The sequence below is a fragment of the Cyclospora cayetanensis genome, unplaced genomic scaffold (assembly GCF_002999335.1).
Source record: "Cyclospora cayetanensis isolate NF1_C8 unplaced genomic scaffold, CcayRef3 CcayRef3_contig_85, whole genome shotgun sequence".
Classification (NCBI taxonomy): Eukaryota; Apicomplexa; class Conoidasida; order Eucoccidiorida; family Eimeriidae; genus Cyclospora; species Cyclospora cayetanensis.
Window position 1 is genome coordinate 145,435 of NW_020312758.1, and position 18,583 is coordinate 164,017.

Below are 18,583 nucleotides of genomic sequence, written 5' to 3' on the forward strand. Positions count from 1 at the left end.
AGTCAATTTGTTTATATATCGTATTTGATATAACAGTGTGGCAGATGGTTTTAAGTGGTGCTTAGCCCGCTACATGTAGCCTGTCGGGTCGAGACCAGAGATCTACAGCCAGAGCTGAAGATGAGTTTTCTTGCCCATTTCATGGGATGCTTGTTCTACAGAGGTATAGCCTCGAGAAATGACTTTGGGCACGTATAATTTCAGTACATGCATGGCATATTGGTTATCTTGTGTAAAAATGCATGTATTGGCACCTTTTCCAAATAAAAATGAGGTGGATTTTGTTTGAGCGCTTATGCGCAAATTCTTTATTGAGAACCATCTAGAACCCTTGTTGTTGTCAAGCAAGTATGAAAAGCACCCCTAGCGGCGGCAGCACTTTCGCGGGTCCACATAACGTACGACGGCCGCCGCAGTCCCATCTTTGGGGGTGCAGGAATCCTCATGTTCAGAGCAGCACAGAAGAGATTAAGCGTAATAATATACAGAGGTGTATTAGGACTTTTAAACTTTCTTCCGGGATGCTGCCCTCTTCCCTTGTGCGCGGTTGCGCACTACCTCTGGCGCTGCGCAGCAGTGGACCCGCCAGCAGACTAGGAACAGGACGCTCCTTTCCTCTCATTGTTCCTACAATAAGATGTATTGCAACTCACTCCCCCCATCTGCATGCGCCTTCACCTCCACCACGGGAATTCAATGCGGATGGCAGCCCCAAAGTGTACCGCCTTACCCAGACTACATACAACCACAAATATGATTGGGAACGATGGCATTTGGCGCCGGTTGGCGTCTTTCACACCGTATATAAGGGCCAGTTTGCGAAAGATTCTCCCGCCCACTAGTATGCACAACACCTCATCGAATCTGCTGCGCGTAAAGCTGCTCTACCGGACAGCTCTACAGAAGTTAGTTACGTTAATGCGACGGGTTGTTGCGTTGCTTTTTTGTTTTGCAGTGCATGGTTGCTACAGTACAATATGCTTGTGGCGTCGGTGCCGGTGCTGCTGCTTTCCCTATCGGTTGGATTCATGGTGGCGACTTTCTCCCTTATCGGTAAGGAAGGCCATATGATGTTATGGGTGGGCTGCTAGTGAATACATCAGGTACACTTGCTTCTTTGCATTTGACCACTGTGTTGTAGCACTATGCTTGAAGGATGTCCACTGTACGCGTTTTCAGGTATAAAGCCGAAACGCTACACAAAGGACTGGATGCTTGCAAACAAAGAGAGAGAACGCGCGGAAAATAGCAACCCCATGACCCGATACCTCGACAGAAGGCGCAAGGTGAAACAGCGCGCTGCGGCGTCCACTCGCTGCGCTTGGTTTGAGGCCTCTTCCGTGCTAGAGAGCCTGAGTTGCGTAGTTTATTTTGAGCGGTATATGTTTTGGGAGCTTGTTTTGTCTCCACCTTCTGCAGGAACGTGGCCCTAATTGGCTCCCAGAGAAGTACCTCCCGACCCACCCATTTTTGTCTGTGAATAAGGACACGCGAGCGGACCTCACGAGCTCAGACTGAACCAGTGAAGAGTAAAGACGAATGAAGTACGCCATGGGGTAGTGCAGCTGCATCCGAGGGGGTGCATATATACTCCTTGAGCTGCCGAGGTCGTCGCAAAACTCATTTGTATGTGCCAACGCAAGCGTAACAGGCCTGCAAATCGCTGTTTGCTTGAATGGTATCGCAAAACACGAAATGGTTCAGCAGCCTTTATTTACTGTATCAATTCCAATAGGCTGACAGGGGCAAGCCCACAATGATTCAAGCGGCCATGCCGATGGCAGGGAGTCGTGTTCGTCGTGATCTGTCTTCCCTTGTGAAACTTTCCAAGGTGGAAAAAACCATAACTCGCATATACTGGCTTTTGCGCTGCTTCAAGAATAATTCAATAAATGCGCTAAACTGGACATCCGAGCTGGGAATGTGTGTACAGCTCTTTCCCCGCTGTATCGAAAAGCCCACTGTTTGCTCTTGGGCGCTGCAGTGGTTTATCAGGTTGGTTATGGGTTTGCCCGTGGGCAGCTGCACGTGGATACTAATACCCCTTACCTGTTCAGGCTGCCAAGATCTAAGCATGAGAAACCAGCCAACTCATGACCTATTTGTGCAAGAACATATTTTAAGCAAAGATGCGGATCTATGGTAGACGAATATTGTCCGTTCAGGATGGGAAGAGAAAGCATAGCTTCGATACACTTAGTATCACTTTCCGACAATGAAAAATGGAAGCTCACAGTAGCGGGTAGTTTTAAGGCCAAATTCTCTCGCCTGCAGACGCGCAGTGGCTGTGGAGGATATGAAGGTGGAATGCCATGAGCCAAGATGCCACCAAAGGACTCCATGCTTTCAGGAAGCAAAAGGTGTTTCCTGTGGAAGCCCTCTTGGCATATACCAGATACACACTTCACGCCTCATCATTCTCTGTTGAATCCGCCGCGTGCTCCTTGATGTGTTCAACGAAAACTGAGGGACAGACACAGACCGCAACTCAACGCAGAGCGGCATCATATAATTGGCCGTGGCTTCTGTGTATGGGTAGCGCCTGAATCGAAAGATACGTGAAGCAAAAGAAAACGATTTTGTGGCTTACGCTTATACTGTTCGCGGTCGAGACGCATTTGTAGTTCTTGTAGGGAGTAACCGTCAGCGAGTAACCTGGTATGAGACAGAAACATGCACAAACGTGCCTGAAGTGGGATAGGGCAGAACCGATGCTTCACTGTCTCATTGAAGCATATCCTTGTACTAAATATGAGATTTGCGAGCTATGCATGTCTTCCAGCCTAATTAAACTGATCAGCAGTCTCACCTGTACTTCTTGCCATTTGTGAATTCGATGTATATCTCAGATGGCGCATCATACCTGTACCAAATATAGGCGTCAGCAACTCCAGAGACACCTTCATAGGGGCGCACTAATAAGTACTCTCCTATGCCTCGCTTCGTACACAACATATATTGTTGAGCTGCGCCGTTGCCGAGTTGATAATGTGCAATGCAGGACTAGTGCACCACGACCCTAGTAAGGCGCTCGCACGACTTCCAGCATAGCAAGAACAAGCCCCAAATAAACCTACCCCAGAAACTCGATGGAAGACTGAAGACCGGGGAATTTTTTCTGTACATCGCCGACGCGTAACATCGAGCCAAGCTGTCGGCACCCTTCAGACGCCTGCCGGCCGGGATGCAGCCGCACGCGGATCGCCTTCACATGAGCCAACAGAGACAATGGGCGGAACAGTTCCCACTTTGGCATTTTAAATGAACTTGATGCGACCTCCCACGCGCTGCATTGCAGGCATGGGTAGGGAATCTATGGCAGTGTTGCAGCAGGCTTCACCATAGCAGGTCCTTGCATTCCCATTGACTACACGGTCAAACCGTACAGCTAGCTTGTAAATCCACTGACCATTTCTGACGCTACGTTGTGGCTGCTTGTACCGCCGGAGACTACTTGGGGCCCCTATGGGGCTGCCGCAGAGCTGCAAGGCATGCTCAGTAGGGCCTATGTGGCTGTGTGGGGAATTAAGAACTCGTAATAGAGCTGATGCTACAAAGCTCCTCAAGGATCAATCCATTCGAATACGACCCGCTGGCTGCCTGTCAGGGTCAAGCTTGGGGCTGCGGTTGGCACATATGCTGATTTGTTGCTTGTTGCAGTGAAGGAAAGTCCAACCATTGCTTGCTGGAGCCTTCAATCTACAGACGCACCATTGCATATCCGATATGTTATTTAACCGCGGGATGCCAATGATGGGCAACAGTGGAGATGGGCTCCCCAGCAATGTTTTCTCGTCTTGAGCCTATGCCCGTTAGCGTCGGCTCTGATGCTGTCTGTGCTGTCTGTTGTAAACAGATTTGTGTTACTTAGACAAAGACGCTCTAATTTCTCGACTTCGTTGTGAATTGCTTGTGAGATGGCGAGTAGCAGCAGCCTCAGGGGGATGCAGACACCACATCCACTGGATTGCAATTACGGCAATAGTTGCCGAGGTCTATTGGCAACAATGACTTCAGGCGCTCTCAGACTCTACGGGCTCTTGGATCTGAGGTCACGGTGCGGAAATTCATTGTGCATAGCAGGCATAGCTCGTCTGGTGTCCCTGGTAGCATGGGTGTCATTATTTAGCACGAACCTCGTGACAAGCGAGAGTCCCTTGAACTCAGCGATAGGCGAGGGGCATTCCTCTGGACCAGCGAATGAAGGGAGCTCACACACGTCACATATGGAAGAAAATGCGTCGTGGGATATGAATTATGTTTTTAAGCCATCTCCGGTATTCTGGAAGCCACTTGCTTCTCTGCCAGCGCCCTCCTTTCCTCCATACGACTTGGGCCACCATGCAGAGCCTCCCCACAGACTCATATTCGCCTCATGTAATAGACAGCCTGAAGGCAAGTTTGCACTATTGCTCTGATTTGTCCCGCTTGCAGACTATTAGATGGGGCGGTGCAAACTGCACAGTTACAAGTGTTTTGTACCTTGTTTCGATTTATTTGATATCCCTTTTAGGTCTGGATAAAAAGCATGATACAGAGGGGCGCCTTGTATGGAGGCACATGCTTCGCCGCAGGCCTCGGGCTTTTCTTTGGATGGGAGACAATGTATATGGTAACTTTGCTTCACACCTCGATACACTAGGGTTTGCAATACCCCGCCTTCCCCTCCATGCACACCTCCGATAAAATCTTGCAAGTGCGCTAGGTTGGAGAAATACTAGGGTCGCCGAAGGTATTTGCTGGCTTGCGATAAGCTGGACCGGACGTGTACGTCGCACTCCTTTTTCTTGTGCCCCTTTGTACAGCGGACCATATGCAGTTACCCACTGCGAACGACTCAAGGAACTTTCTATGGAAGCTTTCGGAGGGGAAGAAGCCAATCCCACCCCCTGGACTTCTTGCAGCATACAAAAGCCAACTCGAGGCCAAAGAGTACAGAGTAAGAGGCAGTGTGCACATTAGTGGGTTGGGGGCATGCAAGTATTGTTTTTTGTCACGGAGGGACAAGGAGCTCTTAGAAACTAGCCACTCAGTGTGTGGTACGCAGTATGGCCTCTTATAGCTTTACTACAGACCGGTTTCCCCCCTGCATGTGCTATATATGGTCGTTACCATTGTCTACAGGAATTCCTTAAAGAGGTACCTAGGATTGCAGGGACCTGGGATGACCATGATATGGGAGAAGATAATGCCAACAAGATGTACTTATTCAAAGACGGTACATCTGCTATCATATGAAGTTTTTGTCTACTACTGCTAATGGTTTTTGGATGGCCTCTCTCTAGCCACACTATTCTGCGGCGGGAGTGGTAATTAATGAATCCTCAAAGAGAGAAACCGACCTGAATTCTAGATATGGGCCTTTGTTTCAGAATCAAAAGAAGCGATGTTGAATTTCTTGGGTGTGGACGAAGCTGCGGCTATTCGGTCGCTGGAGTGGAGAGGCGTGTACTCTTCGCACGACACGGTTTTCGGGGAAGATCTGCGTGTAAAAGTGATCTTTCTTGACTTACGGTGGGCTTGACGCGCCCCTTTTGATAATTCAATTTTTTACAGGTGGAAGATTTTGGTGCTTTTATATCGTGCTAAGCTTTATTGGGCATGCGAGTGCTCAGGTTTGAAAAGGACAGTTGGTGGCTAATGGATCTTGGTGACATGTTAGGCGAGCAACAGTGGGACTGGTTAACCCAGGAACTGCAGTCGTCTTCAGCAGATATCAATGTGGTTGTCTCATCGCTGCAGACATTCGCAAATCACAGGTAAGAATTTTCTGGCGGACACGCCACTTTGACGACGAAATGTTTACAAGCATATCAGTGTAGCAATGATGCCAAACATGTACAGCTGTGTGTGCTACTGATCACCTTTGCTAATCGTTGCCTTGTAGTCTGATATGCCTAGAACAGCCGTGCTTAAGAACCCGATCGTGTTGCCATGTGCTTTTGTGGCTCGCGCCGTTAGGGGTGCATCTACATGAATATGCTCGAGTGGCATTCTCTATATCGCCAAAAAGATTGTTCCTAGATTGGTACAAAAATTAGCGTGAAAGGATACCTCCGTGCCCGTCTCTATGAACTTGTTCTTGTGATCTTCAGAGTCGTTACCGAGGCATGGAGTCATTTTCCGTGGGCTCGTGAGAGGCTTTTTGCGCTGCTTGCTGGGTCAGGCGCAAAAACACCGATTATTCTTTCAGGGGATTCGCATTACGCTGAATTCGGGGGTACGCTTCACAGTATGGCCATGAACACTAGCCTTATGCGTGCAATGTCTGACGGTATCGTTGGAGATGTGTATTTCTAGCCATCTGGACAGGGAGAGTTGTTGCAACTTACTGAGTTGCTCTGTAGGGCATGTTCACTTTTGCAGCGGTGCACTGCCAGCGTTTGCGCGACGCTTGGTGCCTGAATGAGCCAGAAGCCAGAAGCTATTACAACATTTTGCACAATCGTACCACTGGTCAGCTGACTCCTCATCAGCAACTCCGACGGCTAGCAGACTCAGATGATGACGAAATGAGCCTTGGCCAAGACCACGATCAGACTGCAATTAGTTGCCATCCCTCTGATCAATGCTGCAGCCTACCGCCGACGCAGTCCTTTCTTTTCTGGTGGGTGCCTCGTCACCTACCATTCTTCCTGATGGCCCTGTTCCGTGCTGCAACGAACTCAGATGCGTTTGCTCCTAGGCAAGGCTGGAGGCGCTCACGGGCTCCCGCTTTTTCGGGTGCCTTTCCGGCACCACCATTTGTGCCCGATCAGCCCCACCAGAAGGAGCTGTCTGGAGAAGATCCGTCGAGCACTTACCTTTTCGACATGACGAGTAGCGGCTTGGGGAACGGAGTACCGGAGTCTATGTGCCTGGCGGCTTCAGCAGTGGTGGACCTTGTTGCCTACTTCCTGAGTGAGGGGCTTCCTTTTGCATCGCCTTTGAATGCGGACATTACAGGTATTGATAGCACTCTGGTCCCTTAACATTTAACAGGACTTCTTATAAGCAGATTTCCGTATAGTTGGATTATTCGATAGAGCTTGGCCATGCTGTTGGACACACGACTGCTGATGTTTCAGGACCTCGTCTACTGTACACCGAGCGCAACTTTGGAGAGCTACAGTTCATCGAAAACCCTTTGCAGCTCGTTTTATTCCCTCCCAATGACGATGGCACCCCTGCTGCGGTACAGCAGCAGGAGCTGATGCAACGAAAATGCAGGGATAATTCAACATGTTCAATCCAGCTTCTTCGTGTGAGAGAGAAGCAGGAAGCGCTTTTGGAGATGGCCCGAAATATGCAGAAGGGAAGGTCGTTGGAGAGAGACCGCACGCTGACGAAGAAGCAAGCCGCTGAGTTCCGAAGTCGACTGCGCGCCTACAAGCGGCAGCGACAGCTTCTCATCGACCAATTGCGGGACGAACCCGTGCATCAGCTTCCTGTGTTGGAACGTCTTGTGGCTCAGTCCAAGAGGTTTTCTGTCTACGTGGAGGCAATGATGGGTAGTTACGACGTCTTTTTCATGCGATTGCTTAAGCTTCACTCGGCAATGCTTTTGGCCCACATGTGTGAAGATGAGGGCAGTGGCCAAGGAAGCCCAACTCAGAAGCCAGATGGTCGCCAGCTATTCGAAACTTGTAGTCTGTTGGCTCATTGGGCTGCCACTCCACTTGAACCACGTCCGCAGTCTGTAATTGATAAAGGTCTTAGGTGGCTATGGGACCTGTTTTTCGGCTTGACGGCACGCCGAATAACCTTCTTTGATTCTCTTCCACTAGGAGACGCTGCGACGTTGCGTCTCAGTGCTGCAACCGATCAGTTGACTCGATCATCTGCTGCAGCGCGCGCCGCGGGCCTTGCACGTGCAGCAATCGCGAAGCGGAGTTTTACCGGTAGGCTGGGTTGTAAACGCTTACTTGGACGGCGAAGCCTCTGCAGGGTAACGCAGCGGCCCCACGAAGAGCGGCTAATTTTACGTGGCGTTTTCGCGGCAGTAAGCGATGGCTTGTTACGACAAGCTTGCATGCAGCTACAGAGTCCGCGACGTCAGCAGCAACGTGAAGAGTTGAATCAACTTTTTGAAAGAGGTGTAGCTAGCCAGCCTGCAGACCCGTTTGCCTTCGGAAAGCTAGACCCAAACCTTCATCAGATATGCTCCTTGGTAGACGTTCCCTCGTCTCGACGTCCATTCAATGAGCCAACAACGTATCCTGTCTTGTCAGAGGCAGCTATCACACTTGAAAGCCGGGCAGCTCGCGCCGTTGGAGGCAGTTGGGTACTCGTTGAGTTACTAGAGACGAAATCATGGGTGCTAACCCGGACTTTTGAAGTGGTTACTGGGCGTCTCGTAATGGAAAAGCTTCTTTCGACGTTCGCTTCTGAACAACGCGCGCAGCGACCTGGTATCGGCCAGTGGGCCTGTCAAGGCTGGAAGGGCCCCACAGAAAGCCGAATGTATTTGTACCATATGTACATCCTTCTTGCCGTGTTGCTTGCTCTCGGAAGTATAGTGTCGTGCCTCTTATTCATCGTTCTATCCTTTTTGAAGCGCACTGCAGACGCGTCATCAGGCCTGAGATATTTGTTCTTTCACGGAAGCACAACTTCCAATGAAATTCGCAAGGGTAGCTTAAAAAGCTGTCCCTCGATTATTCAGCGACACCGGCTTCCAATGCCAAAGACTGCGGTAGCCATTGGTGCCATTGTGGCACTAGGAGCGGCTGCAGTGGCGTTTTTTCATAAATAAAGTTTTGCCTTGCTCCATCCTTATTGGAATAGAGTTCATCTTTCACCTCGAACTCTGCCGTCTCGCACATTGCGCATTTACTAACATATCGTTATGCACTTCCAAACTACTTAAAGTCCGAATCATTTCTTGAGATCTACCTTTCCGCAAGTGATGCGCTACTATACAGGCGAGATGAGCTTGCAGACACAAGTAGCTGGGGCAACTTCGATTGGTCAGGGACTGCTACTGGAAACGCGCTTCTGTACTGGTTCTGCACTCTGGCTTGGACTGTCACCGACAATGGCGTGTGATGCCAGAGGCGTTGGGAGCAGCCATCTGCATCGCTGTGGAAAAGCGCAGGGATGCCGAGTGCCTCGTGCCTATCCAAAGCAACACTGCCAACCATCCCAGATATGCGTTTTAGTGAGCGGAACAGCCCTTTCGCAGTCAATAACGCGGATATAAAAGGCTGAGCTGGCTGAAACACCTGCTCACTCTGTGTTTGGCTATCCAGCTGTACGGAACGCAACCCAGCAGTGAATGTTAGCGAATATCCGTATCGGCGGTTGTTGGCACGTGACCTGAGCTTAAAGTGCAACACACACTGGGATTCTGCAAGCACAACATGTTGAAGAAGTACCTATTCTAGTTGCTGCCATGTTAATGCTAATTTCCTCGGTCTGCACGATAGCAGCGTAGAGAAAAATGCATTCCCAGCCTCATCTCCGCAACATGCCCACGTATTTTTTACCTGTTGCGTAGCCCAAAAAACGTGTATTTCTCGAAGGGACGGCTCAGCAAGGAGCAAAAAGGAACGGACAATGCTCAAAAGTGCCGATAGCCAAAAGTTGAGAGGCCACCGGTGGTCTTGTAAGACATTTTCTAGTTCGATGATTTGCTGACCCACAAGCGGGCACGCTTCCCGCTTCTTCGTAGCTAAACGAGACTTCGGGATATAAGGGAGTCAGCAAAATTAGTTATTTATACTTAGTAGAGCCGAGTGCCGGAAGCACCAGTGCCGTGCAGATTTATGGCATCTATGGCTCTCTCCAATTCATGCAATGCTGAAAATACTTTGGGAGTTCCTGCGAACGACAGTACACGGCGTTCAATCGGATTCAATCCCTTTAATCCGTCAGGAGCAGTACCACTGGCAAGTTGCCGTAGGCAGGCTCCGAACGCCGCAGCGTGATCCTGCATGCGGCCAAGCTCGGCAAGCGCCTTCGAGGCGAATTCACTATGCCCTTGCGCTTTCGTGGAGTCTTGGCCCTCCGTATCACTGGCCTGGCCTGCCAACGTATTACCCAGTACTTCAAAAAAGCCGGCTTCATGAAGTTTCTGATTGCTGATGCACGTAGTCGGTTGCAGGGATACAGGGAGGCCCTGAGTGCGCAGCACAATATTTGTAAAACCACGAAAGGAGCATGAAGGTACCATTACTTCTTAATATTCCTCGTAGGACAAGTACTTGACCCATAGGAAATAAAAGTGGCTTAGTTAAGCCTCGAGCTACTAAAGCACACCTTTTCCTGATCAGTTGCAGGCACAGTGGGTCCTGGACTAAATGGTCCTTGTACAATCCGTTGTTCAAAGCCCGCCAACTGGATACGAAGCTGAAGCGACAGGCATCAGCATCCCCCCCAAAACATGCAGAATACTGCTTTTAACAAGTCGTGAAGTTAGAAAAAATCTATCCCCGCTTGATACTGACACTGATGTCCCCTTGACAGTTCTACTGATAACTTACTTCTGAGAGGGACTGCGATACAAGATGCCAATTTCTTTCAGCAAGAGTAACCATCCTATCGACTTCCCATAACTTCTTCTGCTGTTCTGCAAGCTGCTTTGCGTCGGCTGATTCGTTAGCCTCTAGCTTTTCTAATCTCAAGTGTACCCCTTTCAGAGGGCGTGCCACGGCGGACTCAATGTCTGTAGCAACGTCGTTCTGCAAGGCAAATAGACCACCTAGCATCCAAAGTGTACACCAATCAGATACTTCCACGCTGATAATACGCAAAAACAACCATGAATAAGTGAAGTATCAATTTTAAAAACAAAAAAGATTAGCTTTTGATGGGTTCGTTAAGATTGTTTGGTGGAATCACTGAATAAATCTGGCAACACAAGCTGCTGCTGCACTCTTCTCGTACCTTTAACTCAATAAATTTATCACGCAGCTCCTGGATATAAAGCTTATTGTTATTCTGCATTTCAGACGTGGCTGCTGCAACAGTGTGGATGTCTGCGCTCATGCTCTCTACAGCGCGCTCTAGTGATTCAAGGCGCCTGTCGACACTCTCCTTCCATGCACCCGTGCAGGGACAACCGTGTGCAGCTGCACTTTCCAGTTCTTGCTCGCCGTCTGCGTTTACCCTGTGCAACTCCCCTGCATGGTACCCACCTTCTGGAGGGTAAGACGCAAACAAAGATTCTGCCTTGATACCTCCTCTGTACGTGCAAAGCCACAAAAAGACAAGGTTGGATTTGGGGCCCGTCAGTTTCGCAGCTTTAGAAAAATTTTCTGCCCTACACTATCAGGCTTACATCCTTAGCATTGCATTCTGTAGTCTGGTCCATATTAAGAGTAAAACTTGTATCAAGACAGCTGGGATACAATGCTTTAGGAGATGCAGCTAACTTACCGTTCACGGGCCCACTGATAATTAGTTCTTGACTTCCAGCGTAGATTACGTGCCCTCTCCTGCTCGCCCTCCGGAGCTGTACTGGTACCCTGCCGTGGTCCTCCATTCCTGCCTCTTGTGGGACTCCCGGATGGTTCATCGCATGGTACCTTGCGTGTCAAGTCCAGTTGTGTATCCTGTGAAGACTTCCGATATCTTACACCGCCGCGCTTTAACGTGGATTCCTCGCCCCTGCTTCCCTTACCAAAGCTATCCTCCCCCATAGGTTCTTCGCCAACGTTTACGTACTTCATTGGCAAGTCACCCTTTCGGTCTCCTTTGTCACCAAGACCACCTGCCAAATCAGCGAAGCCGTCTTCACTTGATGCTCTCCTTCTAGCGCGCATTTTCCTTGAGGCGGCATCTTTACCTACCACAGCCATTGACAGCTTGCGCCGCTCTCCATCTGCTTTGGTAATCCTGCCGTCAATTCTTTGTGCTCTAGCACCCAATGCTTCTCCTCTCTCCTTGAGCGGCAGCCAGCGTTGGCCTTCCCCTTCCGCTTCGCTGTCACAAAAGACGCATGCAATAAACAACACACACCAAAGTCGTGACTTTTGAAATTGTACAATACAGCTAAATGCAGCAGTGCCGTGAAGACTAAATACCCCGTAAGCGATCTGATTGCCGCCAAGCAGTTGCTTTTCGACGAAATTGTGTCACTCAGTATGGTTCTAGAAAATACACTCTCACCTAGGCACACCGGAACCTCCTGCCCAGCTCTTAACATCAGAAGCCCGCAGTTCTTTTGCCCCTGCAGCTTCCGCCTTTCGCATATAACAAGCCGAAAGCATACGATAGAAATGCAAAATACTGCTATATCGAGTATTCGGTCCGCATAAACCCTGATACCTGCATTCTACTAAAGAGAACGTGATAACTGGGTCTGCAAACTAAGAGATAATATGTTTTTCGAAGGAAGGCGTTAAGACAAACTTCATAACTTACTATTGCAGATTCTTCCGTATCTGTCAATTCGAACTCCACACGTACGCCTTGACGGCCGGCATTGAGCAAGGCTCCAAGTTCCATCCCGCAGCGTCCCTCATTCAACCCCGCAGCGTGCCTCACGACGTATTCCTGCGGTTCGCACGTAGGTAGAAAACACGTCGTGAATACACTTATTGAAGAGAAGGCTGCAAGCCTCTCCATATTCGATAAGACATCGCTTGCAGGTGGGCATCCGTGTCACCGAAGTGGATCGGACACCATACCTGTGCTGGCTCGATGAGGCCCTGAGGTGTAAAGGCTGAGACCGGCTTCAGCACGGGCTTGAAGTACCAGTAACCGCCGTGATGGGAAAGTAAGCACAGCATCATACTACACTCCTCTCCGTGCATGTTCCTTGCTTTCAGTGGGAGCACTCCGAGGCACACCCACTCATAGAAATCAGAGGAACTTGGGGGAATTTGCCCACAGGGAATATGTGGGGACTCCATGCCCTCGCCGACATCCATACGAGGAACTAAGGCACTGAGCTGCAGCACAGGCCATGAAACCGTAGTGTTCAGTACTTTCTATAGTAACAACAACCGCGCAAAGCAATCTTCCAAGATACGATATACTATATATCACACACAAGGGGACTTTAAGATAGCTCATATGTGGCCAAATATCTCTCCTGCTACCTAATTGGTGTTTGCAGCTCTCAGAGCTGCTGTTCAGGTCTACTAACAACTGCTGATGAGCAGAAAGAGCATCACTATTGTGCGAGCAAATGTTCACTTACCTGCACAGTGCTTTCTCCTAGTTGAGCAACAGTACCACCAGAGTATATTGCCAGGGTGCAGACGATAAAACTGCACCTTTTGGGGACGTAGCGTAAATCCACAAGGAGCTCTTGTTCCTGCTGAAGAATTCTGACGCTTTTGCCCGCCAATTGCGGGTTTTTATAAAACACACAGTCGACGTAGGTTCCGTCCACCTCGAACAGGAAGGCATGGATGTCTGGCAAACAACAGGTGCATCAGAGTCCGTACAGGTTTAAATTAAAGCTGCATGCTCTGGCTGCTGATTCCAACAGATGAAATAACTGTGGAGAACATGTCATGTTTCGTTATATTCAGAGTATATGAATTAATCTATACGCCGCTTCATGCCCAATCTGAAAGCACAAAGGTTGACTAACCAATATCAAAACCCTTGCTAGGCTCAGGCAGATGCAACTGCACGCTGATAAACCGCAGTGGCGTGTCTTCATCCTCTTCTGCTTGCTCGGGGGGTTGTAAGGAGCTAAGGCTCAGGCCGTAGACGAAATCCGCGGCATCACCGCCCGTCCGCACCATGATTGTGAAAAATTCTCAATCCTGAACGGTTCTCGCGAGATAATTAGAGATTTTCACCTTGTCAAGAATAAGGGTCAGTGCTGAGAGCTGCCAGGGTTGTCGGACAGGAGTCGAACACTCCGCAGGGGGACTTGTATTTGTTGCGTTGAAGCTGACGATCAGATACGTTGGCGACAGCTCACCAAAGAGCCGGGCTTAATTTGTCTGGATGATTCAAGCGTATGGTCTGATAAGGAGTGTAACCAGATGAGGTACGTTTATGTGATGCTGATGCCAACCCGACATGTCCTGCATGTACTTCTCATATTACCGCCACCCTAGTAGCACAAGACAGAAGCCATTAAGGGTCTCTGTAGCAAAATGACACGAGAGTAGCACGTCTGTCGAATTATTTTTCCACTAAAACAAAAAGTAGCCAAAAGTAGCCAGTAAGGCTATGGAGCCTCAGTGCGGGAAGCACGCGGGTTAGTGCACTACTACCGCTACTGTGGTTTCAAAAAGAGCCACATTTCCTTCATGGTGTACTTGGAAAAACCATACAACGCTGCTTTGCCCTGAAATTTAACCTAGTGAGTTTTTGAATGTGGCTGAGCCGGTTGTTTTTGTGCATCCTGTACTCCCTGAGGACCATTGTAGCCGCCAGTGGGACGTCTCCTGGGTCCGTCCTACCTGAGAAATGACAGCCAACTTTAGCTCCAAAAATACTTTAAAATCTCAAATACTACAAAAGTAAGATTAGTTTTTTTGTCAAAATCTGAATCCAATTCTTACCAGGGCAGACTCGAGATGGAGACCATTATTCTACAGACGAAACTATGAAGGCATTGAACGGCTTAGATCGGAGTATCTCAGACCCAGTCAGCACGTAGATGCAATAGCGAACGAGTTATGAGCTGAACGGCCTCTTTTAATAGCATAAAAATAAGGGTTTTAGGCCATGGATTATCTGCAACCATCGCCCGTGTTTTCAACTGGACTTTGAAGTGTAATGTTCACCCGCTGCACCACCAATGCTGTATGCTTAGAACGGCGTGATGCGTCATGCAGAGAATTGCCTGGATGAACGTGCTAGCGCCTTACTGGCCTCATGCTGCAATGAAGCGGAAATAAAGATGCAGCAAAATGGGAAGCGTTAAGTGCATCTTTTGCAATCTAGCGAACATTGAGTTTGTCGGCTGTATTTAACGATACTAAGTATTCTGTAGTAACATTGTGGGCACCCTTGACTGGGAACATAGGGTTGCAGGCTAACAGTCACATTTCCTATTTGCTGGCTTCATACATCTGCATGGATGGTGCTTTTACTTAGAACAACACAGCCCTACAGAAAAATTATTGAGTGTGTAGCAAATTAGCTCCCCTTTCGCATGCCTGGTCCCAGAGCTCCCTAAAAAGGGGAGAGGGACACTTTAGGTACGCGTAGCAGCACCCTCTAAGCACTTTGACTTTTCACAGCCAGTTGCACACAGCGTCTATCGCGCATACACACACTGCGCCGTCTAGCGCGAAACACGCAGTACTCTGCAATCTGATAAACTACACGAACAGACAAACCAAGTGAAGACTTCTTTACTATTTCTTAGTGAAATATAACTAGCATAGTAGAAAGTGTTTGATTGTACCTTGGATCGCTACATATGCTGGCCAACATAGCGGTAAAGGTGAATATGCCTCACCACGCTAGCTAATTAATAGGTATAGCGGCACTCATGATCTCTTCATGATAGAGTGACTTCATGAAGATCGTGAGAGAAGAAGTAGCCTGTCAATCACTTTAGGAAGAGGATGCATTTCTCATGACAGCGGCTTCCTTTCTGGGCAAGACCTCGACAGCACGTTGCCAAGAAAACAAGAAAACTTATCTTCCGGCAGCTTGGGATGCATTTCAACGTTGACTTAGGACTTAAATTCAACATTGTATCCAATGACACATAGAATACCTCCCAATTTCTAAAAATTAAAGTATCCTGCCATATACGTAGCCAGCTAATCAATGCTTTAGTGGGCCTGAAAATCCTATGTGGTAATACGGTTTATTTTCTGTAGGCAGTTGGTTCTCCACCATCTTACTGTGATCACAGGGGCCCTGCTTGCATCTTCGTTGTGTGCCAAATTCCTCGAGGACCTGTCTATGTCACTACGAGGCCAGAAAAGCATTCCACCTAGGGTCCCCATGCTGATGTGCTTGAAAGTCACTCACTTACAAATACACTTTCTGAAAGTTCTTGCACATGAGCATACCTGTACCAGCATCAACAGTTACAAAGACTTAAAGACTGCTATTGCTCGATAAACATGAACGTGTGTTTCCACGCAATTTACGATAAAACTTTTCTTCAGGAACTTACACGCCATGCGAGTCATCTCACACTAAAAGCGCCGTTGGCCACTTCGGTGGACTGAAACTGTGTGTTTTCCTATTCTTGTAGTAAAGGCATTGAGTAAATTATTTGGAATTCAGTATGCGGGGGAAGACATGTAGGTCTACGTCGATTTGCTTGAGCTTAGCTATCCTCAATAGCCACCGCTACGACGCTTGCTACGCCGCTTCAACACTCAAGGAATCCCCGATCCGTACCATATGCTAGTACAATTTTTTCCTTATGCAACTTCCCCAAAACACAAGGTAAATTTCTTGCATGGACTTATCTTCCTCGTAAATAAGACTTGGGGAGCAAGCAGCTCTGTGTCATTCACTCACTACCCAATGACTAACTCCAGAGACAATCAAGTAGAATTTGAAAGTCACAACTAAAACGGCAATGCATCTGTGCTAAACAAGGCCCAGAGGGGACTTCAGTAGCTTTAGAAAACCACAATCCAAAAGGTAATATATATTTGCTTTACAAATTCCATAAGACACTCCAGTAGCTTTATAAAAGCCACATTTGCAAAAGCAATGCACCTGGAGTAGCAATTATGCTCAAAGATATAAAGTGCTTGGTGTCTAGGTTCCGTACGAGATGTTCGTGCTTCTGAAAACTTGAAGTATCTAGGTTTTCTCAGTAGCATCAAGCTCTCTAGTGGCGTCAATAAAGGTTCCTCAACACAAAAACCCTGTGCAAAGCGTAAATGAAATCGCTTCTTCCACCATCAGTTTCCGGCGCTTAGCGATAAAGCATTCAGTCAGGTGACACGCGGTGCAGCGATCAGTACAGTTCTGCAAACAAACCGGTTCAACGTTCATTGGTAAGGAGCTTACGGTATCCACTAAGGTTAGATCTACCCGATAGCTCCGCCTTTAAAGCGTGCTTTAGACCTGCCTCGCATCGTGTACCCACACACTATGGTGAGGAACAACCTTCTGCTCCCTCGTCGTTCATCTAGTGAAAGGAAGATGCGCGACTCAACAGTACGGTGGCATCAGTCAAGCAAAACAACTCGCCATACTGCAATCTAACAGGTAGATTGAGAGTAAGAATGTTAAGTGCCAAGACTCTTTCTTACTGTCTAAATTTCTTCCCCTTTTGGAGGATCGAGGAGGTCGCAGTGGTAAAAATTCTATGCTTTCATCCGAGCAGCTAGATATAATGCGCTAAAATTCTGTGTGGGCCTTCGAGAGGATATCTTAGCTACACTTTCAAGATCTTTCATGCCTTTTGTTTGAGGTGAGTAAATGTTTTCGCAACAAGCCGAGTGGTTGGTTTCCCATTTCACTGGGCGGTTATCTCCTGACTACCGACGGAAGGGCAAGTAACGAAAGTATCCCTCTTGCAGAAAAAAAGCTTTGAGTTAAAGATACAATTATGAACTCACTTTGCAAATTAGATTTCATGGAAACGTTGCGATCTATATGCGTCGGGAGGCATTCAGCTCAATGTTGGAGGACCCCAAAATTCAAGATCTATCGAGTTTCGAGTGAAGAAAGCCTGGGACTTGACTTATTAAGAATGGAGGCGCATCTTCATCATTTAATCGGCTATATATTTTGGTCATACTCAATTAGGTCTATCAAACCATCCTTGCGTTTGTTTGCTCTCAAAGCGCTCGATAGGACGAGCGCGCTTGAAGCCGTGCTCCTTCGCTTAACCTCCACCTGCACGTGCATTAAACAAAGCTTCAGTGTTGAAATAATGTTCAACCCATAAACTTATACTATATTATATGCCCATTTCAGGTAGAAAACTTGGGTAGCTCAGGTATTTTCACAATGTCACTTTTCACCCTATATGCTGCGGTGAGCGCAGCCACCTTCGCTCTAACGCAAGCTGTAGAGCCAAATACTGCAAGATCATATGCTTATGCCCCTTATGGAGTAACATCTTACTATGACTCCATACCAGAGCAATGGGGTCCCACTGATTTTGATGCCAATGCCTTTCTGGAGAAGTTATTCCAGGAATACATGACCGTGAATGACCAATCAGTGATAGGATATTCAAATTACCCGTCGACCACAACACCCCCGCCCTCAATTGGAAATCCTGAGCACCCGAACAAGCCTGGAAACCCAGGACACCCTGGAAACCCAGACAAGCCTGGAAACCCAGGACACCCTGGAAACCCAGACAAGCCTGAAAACCCAGGACACCCTGGAAACCCAGACAAGCCTGAAAATCCGGAAAAGCCTGAAAAGCCAGACAAGCCTGAAAAGCCAGACAAGCCTGAAAAGCCAGACAAGCCTGAAAAACCAGACAAGCCTGAAAAGCCAGACAAGCCTGAAAACCCAGACAAGCCTGAAAACCCAGACAAGCCTGAAAACCCAGACAAGCCTGAAAAACCAGACAAGCCTGAAAACCCAGACAAGCCTGAAAAACCAGACAAGCCTGAAAAGCCAGACAAGCCTGAAAACCCAGACAAGCCTGAAAACCCAGACAAGCCTGAAAACCCAGACAAGCCTGAAAAACCAGACAAGCCACACAACGCAGACAAACCCAAAACCCAGCACACGCACGCCAAGC

The 18,583-nt window shown here is 48.2% G+C and overlaps 5 protein-coding genes across 5 annotated transcripts; 3 read left to right on the forward strand and 2 right to left on the reverse strand.

Moving 5' to 3' along the window:
- The first annotated feature begins 350 nt into the window (after window positions 1-350).
- Window positions 351-1,518, forward strand: LOC34623694. Its single transcript, XM_022736807.2, has 4 exons — window positions 351-841; window positions 956-1,053; window positions 1,180-1,286; window positions 1,420-1,518. The coding sequence occupies exons 1-4, from the start codon at window positions 351-353 to the stop codon at window positions 1,516-1,518; spliced, it is 795 nt and encodes a 264-aa protein (XP_022593318.2).
- An 886-nt stretch (window positions 1,519-2,404) lies between these two features.
- On the reverse strand, window positions 2,405-3,256 carry LOC34623693. Its single transcript, XM_022736806.2, has 4 exons — window positions 3,078-3,256; window positions 2,810-2,863; window positions 2,591-2,655; window positions 2,405-2,463 (listed from the first exon to the last, which is right to left on the reverse strand). Exons 1-4 carry the CDS (start codon window positions 3,254-3,256, stop codon window positions 2,405-2,407), a joined length of 357 nt encoding a protein of 118 aa, XP_022593317.2.
- Window positions 3,257-4,007: 751 nt separating this feature from the next.
- On the forward strand, window positions 4,008-8,734 carry LOC34623692. Its single transcript, XM_026335913.1, has 9 exons — window positions 4,008-4,395; window positions 4,514-4,612; window positions 4,806-4,939; window positions 5,125-5,218; window positions 5,373-5,514; window positions 5,616-5,759; window positions 6,096-6,220; window positions 6,367-6,795; window positions 7,059-8,734. Exons 1-9 carry the CDS (start codon window positions 4,008-4,010, stop codon window positions 8,732-8,734), a joined length of 3,231 nt encoding a protein of 1,076 aa, XP_026191698.1.
- Window positions 8,735-9,703: 969 nt separating this feature from the next.
- On the reverse strand, window positions 9,704-13,682 carry LOC34623691. Its single transcript, XM_026335914.1, has 10 exons — window positions 13,526-13,682; window positions 13,127-13,344; window positions 12,612-12,875; window positions 12,346-12,477; window positions 12,091-12,164; window positions 11,359-11,904; window positions 10,867-11,242; window positions 10,464-10,661; window positions 10,240-10,329; window positions 9,704-10,099 (listed from the first exon to the last, which is right to left on the reverse strand). Exons 1-10 carry the CDS (start codon window positions 13,680-13,682, stop codon window positions 9,704-9,706), a joined length of 2,451 nt encoding a protein of 816 aa, XP_026191699.1.
- A 4,150-nt stretch (window positions 13,683-17,832) lies between these two features.
- On the forward strand, window positions 17,833-18,546 carry LOC113146973 (sporozoite surface protein 2-like; the record flags this gene model as incomplete). Its single annotated transcript, XM_026335915.1, has 1 exon — window positions 17,833-18,546. A coding segment is annotated over exon 1 (714 nt), but the record flags the coding sequence as incomplete, so codon positions are not given.
- Window positions 18,547-18,583: the final 37 nt, after the last annotated feature.

What these genes read in the sequence shown, in the direction of transcription:
- LOC34623693 (XM_022736806.2), bottom strand. Translation starts at nt 3,256, where the DNA reads ATGCCAAAGTGGGAACTGTTCCGCCCATTGTCTCTGTTGGCTCATGTG. An exon ending in TCTTCCATCGAGTTTCTGGG is followed by an intron (nt 2,864 to 3,077) that starts GTAGGTTTATTT and finishes TATTTGGTACAG; the next exon opens with GTATGATGCGCCATCTGAGA. An exon ending in ACAAATGGCAAGAAGTACAG is followed by an intron (nt 2,656 to 2,809) that starts GTGAGACTGCTG and finishes GTCTCATACCAG; the next exon opens with GTTACTCGCTGACGGTTACT.
- LOC34623692 (XM_026335913.1), top strand. Translation starts at nt 4,008, where the DNA reads ATGACTTCAGGCGCTCTCAGACTCTACGGGCTCTTGGATCTGAGGTCA. An exon ending in ATGTAATAGACAGCCTGAAG is followed by an intron (nt 4,396 to 4,513) that starts GCAAGTTTGCAC and finishes TATCCCTTTTAG; the next exon opens with GTCTGGATAAAAAGCATGAT. An exon ending in TCGAGGCCAAAGAGTACAGA is followed by an intron (nt 4,940 to 5,124) that starts GTAAGAGGCAGT and finishes CATTGTCTACAG; the next exon opens with GAATTCCTTAAAGAGGTACC.
- LOC34623691 (XM_026335914.1), bottom strand. Translation starts at nt 13,682, where the DNA reads ATGGTGCGGACGGGCGGTGATGCCGCGGATTTCGTCTACGGCCTGAGC. An exon ending in TAGGAGAAAGCACTGTGCAG is followed by an intron (nt 12,876 to 13,126) that starts GTAAGTGAACAT and finishes CCTGTGCTGCAG; the next exon opens with CTCAGTGCCTTAGTTCCTCG. An exon ending in GCCTCATCGAGCCAGCACAG is followed by an intron (nt 12,478 to 12,611) that starts GTATGGTGTCCG and finishes TGCGAACCGCAG; the next exon opens with GAATACGTCGTGAGGCACGC.
- LOC34623694 (XM_022736807.2), top strand. Translation starts at nt 351, where the DNA reads ATGAAAAGCACCCCTAGCGGCGGCAGCACTTTCGCGGGTCCACATAAC. An exon ending in GGCGACTTTCTCCCTTATCG is followed by an intron (nt 1,054 to 1,179) that starts GTAAGGAAGGCC and finishes ACGCGTTTTCAG; the next exon opens with GTATAAAGCCGAAACGCTAC. An exon ending in ACCTCGACAGAAGGCGCAAG is followed by an intron (nt 1,287 to 1,419) that starts GTGAAACAGCGC and finishes CACCTTCTGCAG; the next exon opens with GAACGTGGCCCTAATTGGCT.